Genomic DNA, 14,794 nt, shown 5'->3' with positions numbered 1-14,794 from the left:
GCTTTTTGATGGTTTCCGCCAACTGTGACGCAATTCGTGCATGAAATATCCTTTACATTAGATATTTAAAGTTTCAAAATCAGCAAATGAAATCTTTAGAAAATTCGCTATCTGTAAAGATGGGATAAGTTCTAAAAGGGGACAGAAGGTGCTCATTATAAGTATCTTCGTTTAGCATGATAAGTATTCAAGCAATTTAAGCTAAAAACCATGAATTTGCCTGAGATGGCGACTGTTGCCGATCAATTACCCAACAGCACTTACTCACTGTCACCTTAACTTCTTTTTGCAACTGCGGAAATGGCGATGGTTCCAGTTTCCAAAGGATCCGCAAAAAGGCTGCTTAGCCCGAAGTCAATCCAATCTGTTCCGTATGGTAGGTTTGAACTATTGTTTGCTTGCCTTCAGAGTTCTCTTGTTCTCATTTCTTTACGAATCTTCAAAACTTTTCAAAATACTTTTACTGTTAAAACTTGATATAGTAGTCAAAGGAAAAAAACTTATCAAGTACAAATGGTTACTTAGCATACCACCCATTTAATAGATTTGATATGGTCTGAGCACCCATTTAGCTAATTTCCTCAAAAAACTACTTACAAAATTTTTAGCGTCAACTGCAAACTTCGAAAAAATGTTCATTGTCACAATTAGTAGTCGATTACGTAGGCAACAGGTCAAGCTCTGCCAGATTTCCATTCTGATTGTCACCCAGATGAGATACCACCAAAACCCACTAATTCCTCTTCAACTCTATGCATTCCTGTTGGGGTGTCGAGACTTTTGCGTATTAGGGTTTCTCGAAAAGAATGGTCCGTTTTCACTGCTGGTGGGTGGTGTCCAACGTGCGGATCAGCGAGCACATCGTGCGACCCCGGGTCATCTATCTCTGGTCGATTCTGACGCGCCAAGACACAGCCCATTTCTCCGCCAACAGGGTCCATATTTGGCCGTGATAACCGATCAATATTCGTGTGACAGCGACGACCAGCTTGAACAGGCCCTCACTTGTCTAAACCAAGCAGTCTCGACCAAGATGGTAGACGTCGTCTCCGTACGTATCCAAAAACGGGACGCGTTCGACCGCAATCAGGAGCGCCGGGTACTCATGTTGGCGAAGCAACTGGTTTCCTGGTCAATTGACTATACGTTTAGTGTAGTACTGTCGAGTGACTGGAAGCACTTGCTAGCGACGTCGGGGGCTCATGGTGTTCACGCCAAGGAATTGAACCGCGATTGCATCGTCGAGGTCCGCAGCCAATATCCCAGCGCTTTGATTGGAACTTCGTGCCACAGCGTCGAATCCGCAATGGAAGCCTATCATACCTATCGAGCTGACTATATATTTGTCGGTACGTGCTACCTGTCGGATTCACATCCGGAAAAGGAGACGGCTGATTTGGAAGGTCCCGAGTTACCGGGTATTATCCGGCAAAAACTCCATGATCGCGCAGCGATGGATTTAGACTCGAACATTGCCGTGCCCAAAGTGCTGGCAATTGGTGGGATTGATGCCACCAATTGCCATATTCCGGTCCAAACGCACGGAGCTGATGGCGTGGCTGCAATCAAGTCAGTTTTGCAAGCTGCCGATCCGTACGGTACCGTTCAGGCTATCAAGACAAGCATGAGTCGGCCATTATAACCGGAGTATCGTCGAATTCGGTATCAGCATGTACGCGACATTCTCTTTCCTTTTCAAGAAAGGCGCATGCAAAAGAGTGTTGCTCTCGATGAAATTGCGCTGAGCGATACTGTGACGAACAAACCGGAAATACCCTCGCACAAACAGGTTAAATGGGAAAAATTCGTTCGCTCTATTAATTAAAATAAACGTACAGTGCACATTACAACTTCATCAATTCCAAATCGGTATCTGTCCCTATACGTGTACATCTGCTGAGGTAGTGGAACGAGCTGTTGCGTCTCCAGTTTCCACATCGCGCTCAACCGTCGAAGACATTTCGCTCCCAGCCAACGAGGCATCCGGCACTCGAGGTGCAGCAGAATTCCTTGTAGTTGCGTTCTGTCGGCTCGATTCTGACTGCCGCATCGCCGTGAGTTCGGTTCTAGCCGGAATGATTGCCGGTGGTGGCGCCCATAAAGAGCTAAGGATAAAACCGTTGTTATCGTTTGGCGAGGCAGAACGATCGTTGCTCGCGCTGGACGTCCCCATCCGGGATCGCGCTAAAGCATTCGAGAAGGATTCCGGATATGAAAAAGGGTGGGTAAACGCATTCGTGCTATTGCTGCTGGTCGGAGCTTCTTCCATGGCTGGCACACTGCAGAACTCTTGACGACAGACGGGACATTGTGGTTCCTCCTTTTTGCTCAACCAAGACAATATACAATCCCGATGGAAGGCGTGTTGACAAGCCGCCTGCGGAGACCACGACACTTCTTCCTCAACCTCGTAACCGCATAGGCAAATCGCGCAGAATCCTGGTACATCACGATTACCATTGATCAGATTCGACGGGAGGTGCAGAACTAACGCATCTTCTGCTTCTTCTAATTCGTACGCGAGCGCATCATGGGAGGAAGCAGCATCGGTAATTTCTGGTCGTATTGCTGCAACGGACGCAGGAGCAGCCTCCTCTGCCGCCGTAACTGACTGGATAGACGATTTATCCCATGGAGCTGCCGAAGTTGAAGATGTCTCACCCGTAGATTTTTCTTTCAAATCGTTTCGCTGCAATAGTCTGTGACGTCGTTGAAATAGAACGTGATTAGTGTAAACAATATAGTCGGTCGATACGTCTACAGGCCTCTTAGTGTGTCCGACGACGTACCATTGTTGTGCTCTTCAATTCCTGCGTCAACAGCCGCAATCGTTCGGCTTGCAATTGTTCCCCGTCACGCCGGGCGTGCATGTTAGACAAGATAAACAAATTACTCTGCTGTAACCGAGACATATTGGCCTGCTGTAGAGCGATGCGCTGTTCCACGATACGCCGTCGACGATACGCGCAGCAAGTGGGAACTACACAACAAAGAACTAGGAATATGTACCAGAGCAGAAAAGCGACGAACTCGTAGGCATCACGTGCATTTTCTTGGTCTTCTGTTGATGGCTGTGGCTCGCTGTCGCCGTTGTTTGGTACAGATGGGTCAATCCCGTCATCACTTTGCAGCAGACGGGATGACACTACCAGAGCACGAAAGAGACCTCTCATTTCTTCAAGCTGATTGTGTGTTGGTTGCTAAAGAAAAATATCTCCTGTTGCATTCCAATGGTTTTAAAGTGATCGTGGGTACTTGCTAGTCAGCCGAGCTGGCTATTTGCGAGACTCTCTGTTCGAGCGGTCGTGCGATAATGTCCCACAAGTTTAGGCAGCCGGCAAGTTTTGTTGATGTTCTTATTGCTTCTTGCAATGTTGCTCGTTCGTAGCCACAACAACAGCTTTTGAACAAAAACTCTATTCGTTGCTGTCAATAAGTGTATGATGTGATCTCTAGAGAAAACACTTACGCGGTCTTCGCTGTGTCTGTCTGTGTGTGTGTTGATTTGGCCCTGGCCCCTCTTCCGGTTTCCATGCTCGTTTTCTACCCGGTGCTCCGCAAAAGTCGCGAACGCAGCGTGGGCCAACCTCGGTCGTTCTTAAAATCCAAAGTGCTGCCGCTTCGTCGCATCTCCTGTAAATTTTCAGGCAGGCGGAGTTTGCTCGAGCTGGGAACAGCTGGGGATTGATCAGGCTTTTAGTCATTTCATGCAGTAAGTAGGTATTGAAGCGTCACTCAATACTGCATGAAAATGTTAATAAAACTAAAATACGACAATGAGAAGGAAATTTAAGTTAAGGTGGGCTCCACTTTCTAGTGTCTGTGCAGGAATGATGACGTAGATAAAACCGTCAACTCATCGTAAAAACGGTTTGCCCCAAAACAAATTGCCAATCTGAGGCTTTTGATTGGGTTTTTGGGATCCTCGGGGTAACTCACAGTCAGACATAACATTCGCCTTACTGGTTTCGTGTGGTCTATTTCTAATTCTGTCAAATAACTGTAAACGGCCTCCCAAACAAAAATTTCATCCGAAAAAGGTACTGGCATTCACAGGCAACATACAATTCACAGAGCCTGCTTACAAATTTCTTTCGATATCCGTTCTTCTCCATTTCCCGCACATTATGACGACATTAGACCGCCTTCGGCTCACGCACTTACTGCTTTGTATTGCGCTACTCAAGGCTACTAGTGCCAACGCTTTTGTGGTCTTACGGCACCCAACGTCGTTTTTCGGGAGAAGTCAATGTTCAGCACTTGTGCCCGTACGATCAGCAGAATTGTCTTCCGAACAAACGATAAGGCCAGTTCCAGCGTCCACAACGACTCATTCTATTTCGTTGCCAACATCAACTCAGGACGAAGTCGGCTCGGCGGATGAAATAATCACGGCTGGAACCAAAAGCAATGTTTCCAACAGTATGAAGACAAGGTTGTTGGCGGAAGCGTCCAATACCTGTGGATGTAGTACGACTCCTCGTTCCCGTCGTCAGGCCCCGACTCAGCTATTACTCGTTGTCGGGGTTGGAATTTTGGCCTTATTGGTTGCCGCTGAAGAAGGCATGCTTTTCTAAAAGAACTGGGTCCTAAAACTATGGCTGGCTTCTATGTAAGCTTTATTAATTGCCAACTCTGAGGAGTCCTTTGCGGCATTCCTGAGAAAAGATTGAGTCAGGCTAACCCAGTGTTATGATGGTGACCACATCCTGTAGGACATGCCAATTCAATCTCAATAAAAGTTTGCCTAAAAGTAAAAAGTACGCATTGCAATGCACGCTAGGATGGCGCACACAAACGTAAGCCATATGCGTCATTTGTCTCATTCCCAGAAGTCAACAGACGGTACACAATCATGGAAGCAGCTAGCGATACATTGGGTATCTATATGCCAAATCTTTCTGACGAAATACTGCGTAGATCTATGCTTACACCTTCCGTTTACAGATGCAACTTCCATTTACGTTAGATAATGTATGTTTTACAAAGTTACCTGTAATCGATCCGTAGGACATGCCCTAAAGCGTGGGACGCGGCAACTTGCAGATACATGAATAATATGTAGAAAACCTAAATTTATATCTTCCTCCTATGGTGACGCCCACTGAGAATTATGTTGAAAACTCCGGTTTCTTCTGATCTTTTGACTGTCTGAGTGACTAGTCGACAACAGAGACGTAATAAATAGATTCTCTCGTATTTCTCCTTTACGTTTGATCTACTCTTTCACACTGCTCTAGTGCTTGTTGTTGTGATCTCTATTTTACTTTTCACTAGTTCTGTTTCCTCTCAAACCTCGCTGTTTGATCGCTAATCCTTCGCTATTTCATCGCTTACTCCGATGGTTACTTCCAACACTTCTCTGTGTCTTACTTTCAATCCGTTGGCTTGTTTCATAGGATGATCATATCCCAAAATCCATCGAACATATAATTTAGCTCGAGATGAGAGCTCGCTCTTTTTCAAATCTCTTTGTGTGACATGTCGCTTTCTGCCGGACATGTCCCATTTGACTGCCAAACTTGACAGAATTAAACAATATTTTCTGGCTTACAGTTAAGGATTTCATGCACTCGCCCTGACCCTCTTTTCCATGCTCTCGTTCCCATTCCGCAATTCCTGTTCAAGTTCACCATGGACCCGGCAGAAACGTGTGATGCTTGCCAAGAAAAAGAGAACCTGGCGATTAATATGACAACACTTGAATGCAGTCACAGGATTTATAGGCGTTTAAGGATTTAAGATGGAAACGAGTCATTCGGGGTATGAGAATAGGGAGAGTTACCAAGAGCGACAGGCAATTGGCAACGAAAGCGATGTGAGCGTTGTTGCTAAATTGGTGCTGCTCCGCCTCAGTCCAATACTCCGCAAGCTGTTGGACCTTTTGAAGACTCTAGAGGAACTGGATCGTCCTAGATCGCTTCAAATAACGCAAGACGGGTTTGCGCACCATGAACAGTTTCTTTTTTTGCTGCAAAATCAGATCGAAGTCTTGAAGCACTTGCGACGAGGGCTGGAGCTTTTAAAAGAGGACTTTTCGCCTAGTCAGATTTCAACAAGTCTACTGATCATATTCGATTTTGCCAGTTTACCATTACTATTGATACTACGGAGCGATCGGCATAGCTGGGTATTGCAAACTAATGACGATTCTGCTCGCATACGACAGAGCGCCACATGGACACGTTTACGGGGAGCAGCGTTTACCTTGACAGTTTTGATTGGACTGGTCCGAGCTCCAGACGTAAAAGATGATTCAACTAGCCGATTGTCCGTCTCCAAAGCTCTAGTGTGCATCGAAGCTTGCGCTATGGCCATTCCTTCGGGACAGGAAATAGTAGGTTTGCAGAGCGATTCGACACAGTCCACTGGTTTAGATAGGGGCGAAGACTGCCTCCAAGCCCTATTTGAATGTATGAAAGTCTTGGTAGGGGGGAAGGGACATGAAGATACGGGGCTAAAACACGCTATATCTGAATCGCTGGAAGGGGCACTGATGGCTCGAGTAACAGATTCCTGTATTGCATGTTGTGGCAATTCAAGCCGAACAATAGGAATATCTGAGGATCGAGAATGGTCAGACTTTGTACGAACAGGCTGTCTCGAAGTACTTCGAACCTGGATCGAGGTGATTGATATTCCTGAGCCATGGCAACGTCTCTTTCCAGGGCTTTTCTCTGGCATAGTTCGAACTCTTCTGTCGAGCTTGCGCAAAGGACAGACATCAGATCTAACTGTTCGGCTATTTAAACTTTTGGGAGAGCTCTTGACCCGATGTCTACCGGGTATGGACCACCAACAGCCTTTTGAGGCTACTAGTGCTCCGGATTGGCAAGCACTGGTGAAGCTTGCTCAGCGCACAAAAGACCCGTCTCTTGTAGTGTCTTCAAAAATAAACCACGAGTGTGAATTTCGGGTCCAGTGCCGCAAGCGAATAGCAAGTCCATTGGCAGCGTTAATTCAAATGACATGTGTGGTCCGATCCCGTTTTGCCGTACGTAAGCAAGCGATTTGGTTGTGCCAGGTTGTTCTGTTCAATGTGAGCGACCTATGGAATGCAGATAGAGGATACGATGAAGAAAATCAATATGGTTTGATCACAACTACAGTTGAGGTCTGTCTAACCCTATCACAAGACTCAGATCCTGAGCTTGCCGCTGCGGCCGGTGACGTATTAAATGTGTATTTGAAAAAACAGTCTGCAACGCCACTACGGGAGTCTTTCTGGGTCTACCGTACAATTTCCTTGATGGAAGAACTGCAGGTTATGGCCCAGAGTCGTCGCGAAATTGAACTACAAGCCAAGGCCCGTCTAGCAAACGGCTATCTTTCGTGGATTGGAAAATCTAAAGCAACGGCAAATCGTCTACGTGCCTCTCTCTCTGTTTCTGAAACAGTCAGACCAGCTTCAGACTTCGCTCGGAACTGTGTATGATATCGACTTTGAAGGAATCCAATCGAGAATAGTCTCTACTGCGCTCTTTGCGTCTGACCACACTACGATAGGTCAACCATCGCACGCAGATCTTCGGTACATTTCCAAAGAAAGCAAGCTGGTTGTGGACAACATGGTTTGTACCTTGGGTGACATTCTAGGTCCGAAGGAAATTGCCACACTGGTGGATGGCTGGCTGGGGAAACTATTTCAGCTATGTGCCAAGCGAGTTAAACGAAAAGAGTCATTGATGAGTAGGGAACATTCGGATTGGCTTCACGAATGGATTGGAGTGGTGTTGCTTGCGACTCGCTTAGTTGACGGCGCTTTCAGAATGTCTGAGAATGATTCGAAAAACATCAAACGGAAACGGCTACTGTCGAAACTATCGACCTCGGTTCTACCAGTCTTGACTTCAACGCCATTATGGGACCTTCCAACGGCCACATTAAAAGCGACAGCATATACAAACGACGCAGGCTCGAAAGCGATTGCAGTTGCTCTCCGCGGGAACATTGCAATGTCCTGTAGCCTTCTCCAAATGGTTGCTTCGCTCTTCCATCTTCTCAGCAAGGATGGGCGAGAGATAATACCTCTCGCTTTGTATCCGTTGCTCGAAAAAATAGGATTTCGACAGGCTTTTCAAGTGCATGACACCGCTGTCTTCACTTTACATACGGCGGCCTCGACCTGCGAATACTTTGATGTCAATGAAATGCTTCAAGACAATATGGAGACCGTTCTGGGAGCAACAATGGGAAGGCTGCGTCTTGCTCAGACTTCTTTAGCCACAGGTATTGAACAGGATACTGTTTTACAAGTGGTGGCGTCGACCACAGCTCTGCTTCGGATCGCATCTTGTTCTCGTCGAGAAAAAGTGGAGAGCCCAGAAATGCCATCCCGCAATGGCTACTCAATCTTGTCCTTTATGGAAGAGCTTGTTCTCCGACTCCTGCAATTCTTCGATCGTGCCTCCTCCTTGCTCCGATTTGATGAGTCGGCAACCTTGGTCTTTGTCGATCTATTTGAAGCTGCTTTACTGCAACTTAATGCTTGGTACGGCACCAATATGGATGTGTCTGGGAATGGCGAGGATGTCATTGATTCTGGGTGTGAGACGTGGATGAATGCATTGAAGCCATTTGAAAAAATCGAAAAATTCCTGCCTAATGAGAACGGGATTCACCTTCCCTCTGAGGAAACATTAGCTCGAGCACCTTTGCTGAAGGATAAACTGCCTGATGTTCCGTTGCAAGCATTTGTTTCGATCAAAGATACCGATTTCGCGTCAAGTATTTTATCGCGCTGTGCATATCTGCTTGCTCATCCTTGCCTAGCGGTTCAGATTAGAAGTTGCACCATTGTCTCGAAGGGGTTTAGTTTTCTCGGCTGGGTATCTCGACATGCTTCGTATTCAGAGGAAGAGCCGAATGGCGCCCGAACTGCAATTCTTCGTCAGATTGCATCGCTTTGGCCGGTAGTAGCTGCTCGGTTGAAAGTGACGTCGGCAGACCTCAACAACCGTTCGAGCAATGCTTCATCTTTGCTACTAGTCTCCAAGACGGAATCCGTGAACTCGTCAGATCACAAGCTTGGCGAAAAGAGGATCTTTCTTAGCGAGCTACTTGAGCTAACTGCTACAATGACGGTATCAACAGACGACTTCATGGCCTCCCGCTTTCGCGAAAACGCTTGGCCCTGTATTGTCAGTGTTTTGGAGAAACTGATCAAGCTTTCGCCGGAGTCGTCGAGCCGGCGTTCGATAGGAAAACAAATCGAATGTCAGGCTCATCTTATTCCTTTACCCGAGAGTGAGCGAATTTTGATTAAGGCCGCCCTTGGCTGCCTTTCTCGGGTTTTCGGGCACGGTCCAAATCGTAGTGTATTGATTGATCTGGGACAATCGTGCGCGACAATCGTATTTCCTTTGTTGGAGTCGTATGATCCCGACTTTGTCGAGCTTACTGTCGACGTTGTGAAAGCGTTACTCCGAATTGATTGCGATACCATCTGGCGGTCCTTGTGGGATATGACCGGCCGGCCTATTCCCGATTGTCCGCTGAACCGGAACAAACGATCGCTGGCGGTAGCCCAGAATCTCGAAACGGCGACTCCTTTGGCCGTGAAGGCGAGTGAACTGCTAGATTATATCGAATCGCTGCCGGAACAATCGTTAATCTAACGAAGCCGGTTCTTGAATAAGACTAATCTAAACATAAACATAAGGTCCGATAGGCAAAATCAGTCCCATTGCTCCCATCCAGTGGTTTGGTGAGTCGGAAGTGGAATATTCGGAACGCCGGGAGGGACCGTTCCCGTGCCTGCTAACGTCTGCAGCCACAAGCTAATGGTTGCCAAAGCTTCGCAGGCCAGAAGTCGAATGGTAGAAGACGATTCAGGATCCTGGGCCAAACCCAACAAAGCAGCAACGACATTCTTCGTACTTGTGATGGCCACGACAGCACTGGGATCGGTAGTAATGTTGTAGAGGCATGCAACCGCTGCTTCTTTTTCGACCACATCTGTGAGCATGGCACAAGTGGTGAGTGCGTTCAAGACTGGCTCCGTTGCCAGCAACGACTTGCTGGTTGGGTGTGCCGACATGTTTTGCAAGGAACGAAGTGCCGCTATCCGAATGCCTGCGTCCTTCGAAACAGCAGCCCTCACTAGAGATGCTACGAGGCCAGGAAACGGCGCCAAAATGGTATTGTTGGGTAGGAAACGGGTCAGATTAGAGACGATTTCCAAGCCTTTGACCCGTAGAGGGTTTTCGTTGTCATTCGACACCGAACGTAGGCTCTCCAGTAACTTTGGCTTTGAGCTCAAGACGATCTATGAGATTTGGACGGACATGGGTGAGCACGAGACGGGACTTGACGGACGCATTGCGTAACCAGCAAACCGAGCAAACTACGTACCGACACTGGACAACTCTTGGAAAGATGCAGTAGTACCGCACAGGCGTTCATGCGGGTGCGCCGGGAAAAATCGTCATTGGCTTCTTCGTGGATGTGACGGATCGAGTCCACCTCTGGAAGGTCAATTGCTCGGCTGACGGCTGCAGCTCCATGTTGGTCAACGCCCGATGCAAGTGAGAGAGGATCTCGATCACATCGGCTCGCGTCGAGTTTTACATCCTCGGCAGCTCCGGTATCAGTGCATTGGCTACTTTCGGAACTTGAACGAGTGATCTCCGATCCAGACGTTTCGGATTTTTCGGAAGCCTCGGTAGATTCGTCCTCTCGGTTAGACTCCGATTCCGATAAATTCGCTTCTTCCTGATGATGATCCGACTTGCAAAGTCCTTGGACGATATCGTCTTTTTCGTCCGCTCTCGACAACTGCTCCAATCGACTTTCGGGAGCCTCGACGGAAACCGCTTGGTTCGGTGCCTCGACGATTACCCCATTTTCCCCCAGCAAGTCTGCCAACAAGTCGATCAACTTGGGTGTTTCCACCATTGGTTCCCTACCAAAATTCGATTTGGTTAACAGGGCCAACGCTCCACAGGCTGCCGTCCGAGCTTCGGTCCGATCCTCTTCCGCCACCGTAACGAGGCATTCCAGCAAGCCAGGATAGGTCAATGCGATGACGCGGTTTTCCTTGCGCTCACAGACACTGTACAAACAAGCGGTCGCCCGGCGTCGGGCATCCATGGCCAAGTCACGATCTTCCGCTCGAACAGGTTGGGAGGCTGCAAAAACCAGGGCCGACAAAAAACTGTCGGTCCGTGCCAGGGATATCTGATTCTGGGGATTGTTATGGAGTAGAACTTTGAGGGCACCACAGGCGTTACTCCGGCGGGGCAGGGACTGGCCCATAGCGGCCACAATGAGCTGTTTGAGATGAGACTTGGGCTTTAGCCACTGTGTGGGGATGTCGGGTACGGGGACGGAATGCTTGAGACTAAGTGTATTCGGGTCGTAGTCTTCTTGAGCCGGTTTGAGAACGGGAAATGGATTCCGAAATCGGACCCGACGCGATTGAGAGTTTGGCGAGGAGACTGGTGTCGATACAGGCTTGTCCGACGGAGTTGTGTATGGTTTTCGATTGGGGGCGTGCACGATGGAAGGTACCAACGGTGTCGTATCGACCGGAGCGAGGGGTAATTGTCGCATGGGAGTCCCGATTATCTGATTCTCGCGTCGACAACTCTCGGACAACGACATTTGCGTCAAGGATGGTAAATCTGGGGATTGCGGTCTCGTCTCATCTCCATGGTTGCACGGCGACGAAATTCTCTCGTTGGAGGGTGGTTGGTCTCGTCGAGTGGTTTTGGGGGGCGTGTTGGAGTCCTTTTCGCTTCCCAATCCAGTTTGAGTGGGGGGTATTGTGAGTGCGTTATCTTGACTCCGGGATATTAATTTGGGATTGCGTGTGGCCAAAAGCGATTCCGGACGTGTTGTCGGGGTGTGGAGGATAGTCCGGACCCGGGTGCAAGGGCTGTCGGGGTCGTTAAGGGGTCGTGACGGACGCTGGTGTGCCTTCTGTACGACACTGTTACTGTCGTCCGAGTCGTATGATCCGGAACAACTGTTGTCGTAAGAAATATTGAGTAGAAGCCTCAAGTCGTTCTCGTCCGGTACATCAGGGGGTGAACAATCATTGTGAGGCGCCCAACTGGGCGAATCGGATGCCGCAGCGGTTCCCGAAGGCTCTTCGTCCGGTATGACAAGGTCGGGATTGGATCTACGCTTGTCTTGCGCCAAACGGGCGGCAGCGAGTGTAGCTTCGACCCGTTGCAGAATGGCATCGGCACCGTCACGACTGTCGGTGGTTCCCGACCAATCGTCCGTACCGGCAAGGTTCTGGCGCCAGTCCCCGGACGACGTCACACGGGAATGCGCTTGGTACGAATGTTCGTCCACTCGGTAGTAGTGGTGATTGTACCCGCGGTCGTTATTGTCGTCGTTGTCGTCATCGTCACTGTCCATGGTAACGGCCAATAGGTGGGCCATGGCGTCGACACTAGGTGGCGACGGGGGCGAGACGGGAGCTTGGAACGACCGTGTTTCCGTGTGTTCCGCATTCGCCGTGACGGGAATCGACTCTCGTGACGACGGCATGTGGATTGTACGTGTGTGTGTGTATCGTAGGGTTTGGACGACCTCGACGACGACGAGGGTGACGTACGCTCCGGTTCCGTCGGGGGGGGTCTGGACAAGGGCGAGGCAACCGGTTTTTGGGGGGGACTGGATTGGATCCACACTGGGCCGAATCCAGGACGGAACTCAGGCAATGGCAAACTACACGTTCCCTGACAGTAGCAGTGGGTTGATCTCGAATACGACCAAGCGAATGACCGACCAGGGGATGGATGAAGGGATGCTTGGGAGGAGGAACGATGTCTCGGTGTAGTGAGGGAGAGACGTGCCCCACCCGGCTTCGACCGAGCCCAAACCAATGTAGATATCGGTATACATAGGGTCTGCATACGGTTGACGATTCCGTATATTTGTAATATAGAAATCGAAACGGAATAGACATTTGACACTTATGTCGAACTGCCAACAGCGCGCGAGTCGGCACATTCTCGTTCGAGGTGCCATGCAAGGTCGACCATGCGTGACGACAACAACAACGTCAACGAACAGACAGCCATTCACAGTACTACCTAGAGTGGAAGCACAGCCTGACGGACAGTGAACGACGGGCACCAAGGAATTGCCAAAAGTCGCGATTCGACGGATTCCCCCTATCGGATGTAGGGTTAAGGGTTACAAACTGTACTAGCTAGATCGGTTTTGACCGAGTCGCCTTTCGTATTTTCTTTGTTTGCGCATGGATGGATCCGGAGCCGTCGAAGCATTCGTCCGGATCGACTTGGCAGTAGTGACTTGTGAGTAGAGCATACCCAACCAAACACAGAGGTTTGTCGGCCGTCCCTTTCCACATTCCCTCTGTAGCTCGCTAGCTTGCTCTCCGACGCTCACCATTGTCCTTCTCGCAACGAAGTAAACAGCTGGGTCTTCGTGTATTCCTGGAGGACGTGACGTACGGATTCCACTATCACAGTATTGTCGTTCCCACTCGTTCGGATCGTCGCACGCCATGCCGGCCCCGCACAAGTCCACCCGAACGCGCACGGTTCGACCGCTCAAACTGGACACCCGGACACCGCCCTTGTCACCCTCCCAAATCAACACTATTCAAGCCATGACGAGCGATCAACTCGTCGCTCGGCGGACCGCCATCATCACGCGTCTCGCACAAATCGCCCTTCCCCCGCCGCCCAAAACGAACTCCCACCGGAAACTGCCCCCATCCGACCAACGCGTTCGTATTCAATCGCCTGCTGGTACCCAAACACAAAAAACCGACTCCACTTCCCACACAGATATTCATTCGCATACAATAATTCCACTGCCCGATGCCGTCCGGACAACCGACACGCACTGGGATTACGTCTTGAAGGAACTCCAGTGGCTCGCCACGGACTTTACGGCCGAGCGTCTCCGACACGTCAACGCCTCGCGTAAGCTCGGTCGGCAAGTCGTTGCGCACCGCGCCCAGGCGGATCATCGTCGCCAACGGGCCCTCGTGGACGCGCACACGGCCCAGCGACTCAAGACGGCACGCATCGCTCGCTCCGTACACACCTGGTGGCACAAACTAGAACGCGTCCTCGCCTATCAGCAGAAACAGAGTCTCCAAGCACAACGCAATCGGGCTATGAATCAGCAACTCGTCACGTTGGTCCGACAGACGGAACGGTACACCGCCATGCTCGCGCAGCAGCAGCCGTCGTCGTCCTTAGACGGTGGCGACGATCACGACAATAACAACATCTACCGATCTACCGGAAACGGTACCGCCGGGCAATGGACAATTGAAGAGGCGTTGCAAAAGGTAACCCCCGCCAGAGTACGATCAGTCCGCGACTACACTCGGGTACGAATACCCGCCAACGATGCCGTACTTTACGGTGAATCCACCGCATCGGACGCCTCCGGATCGGACGCATCCTTCGCCCTCGATCCCGGAAATTGCTCCGATCCGGATGACGAAACGACCCTCTGTGAAGCCGAACTCCAGGAGCTTTGGGAACGTCGACAGCGACGAGGGAATCGCAATCGGAACGGTCCCGCAACGGACGAGGACCACAGCACGGCAACGTTCGTGGCTGATGCCGACGAACTCCGCAAACTTACGGAAGAAGCGGATATGGACGTCCGGGATGTATTGGAACGATTGCGTCGCGAAGGCGAGGCCGATACTACCGTGAGCGACGAGGACCACGAGAGTCCGGTGACACACTCCCGACAAGTCCAATTCGCCGAGCCGGTCCGCGTCGACGCAAGTCCCGTACGGACATCCAGTTCCCCCGCTGGTGCCCCGCCATCTCCCCTTCCGCGGTCC

General features: G+C 49.9%; 4 protein-coding genes across 4 annotated transcripts; 2 read left to right on the top strand and 2 right to left on the bottom strand.

Moving 5' to 3' along the window:
* Positions 1-631: 631 nt before the first annotated feature.
* Positions 632-1,642, top strand: PHATRDRAFT_35691 (predicted protein; the record flags this gene model as incomplete). The annotated part of the gene is made up of 1 exon (XM_002180221.1): positions 632-1,642. The coding sequence occupies one exon, from the start codon at positions 632-634 to the stop codon at positions 1,640-1,642; it is 1,011 nt and encodes a 336-aa protein (XP_002180257.1).
* Positions 1,643-1,796: 154 nt separating this feature from the next.
* Positions 1,797-3,415, bottom strand: PHATRDRAFT_45874 (predicted protein). Its single transcript, XM_002180031.1, has 2 exons — positions 2,790-3,415; positions 1,797-2,689 (listed from the first exon to the last, which is right to left on the bottom strand). Exons 1-2 carry the CDS (start codon positions 3,171-3,173, stop codon positions 1,880-1,882), a joined length of 1,194 nt encoding a protein of 397 aa, XP_002180067.1. The 5' UTR covers positions 3,174-3,415; the 3' UTR covers positions 1,797-1,879.
* Positions 3,416-5,743: 2,328 nt separating this feature from the next.
* On the top strand, positions 5,744-9,617 carry PHATRDRAFT_45873 (predicted protein; the record flags this gene model as incomplete). Its single annotated transcript, XM_002180220.1, has 4 exons — positions 5,744-6,998; positions 7,137-7,396; positions 7,507-7,531; positions 7,597-9,617. The coding sequence occupies 4 exons, from the start codon at positions 5,744-5,746 to the stop codon at positions 9,615-9,617; spliced, it is 3,561 nt and encodes a 1,186-aa protein (XP_002180256.1).
* Positions 9,618-10,211: 594 nt separating this feature from the next.
* Positions 10,212-12,858, bottom strand: PHATRDRAFT_35688 (predicted protein; the record flags this gene model as incomplete). The annotated part of the gene is made up of 4 exons (XM_002180030.1): positions 10,212-10,307; positions 10,354-12,485; positions 12,569-12,681; positions 12,743-12,858. 4 exons carry the CDS (start codon positions 12,856-12,858, stop codon positions 10,212-10,214), a joined length of 2,457 nt encoding a protein of 818 aa, XP_002180066.1.
* Positions 12,859-14,794: the final 1,936 nt, after the last annotated feature.

Source organism: Phaeodactylum tricornutum, chromosome 8 (assembly GCF_000150955.2).
Source record: "Phaeodactylum tricornutum CCAP 1055/1 chromosome 8, whole genome shotgun sequence".
NCBI classification, from domain to species: domain Eukaryota; phylum Bacillariophyta; class Bacillariophyceae; order Surirellales; family Neidiaceae; genus Phaeodactylum; species Phaeodactylum tricornutum.
The sequence above is the reverse complement of the archived record's forward strand: the minus strand, read 5'-3'. Positions and strand labels throughout refer to the sequence as shown.

Coding starts and splice junctions, on each gene's coding strand:
- PHATRDRAFT_45874 (XM_002180031.1), bottom strand. CDS start 3,173: ATGAGAGGTCTCTTTCGTGCTCTGGTAGTGTCATCCCGTCTGCTGCAA. Junction 2,690..2,789: donor AATTGAAGAGCACAACAATG/GTACGTCGTCGG, acceptor AGACTATTGCAG/CGAAACGATTTGAAAGAAAA.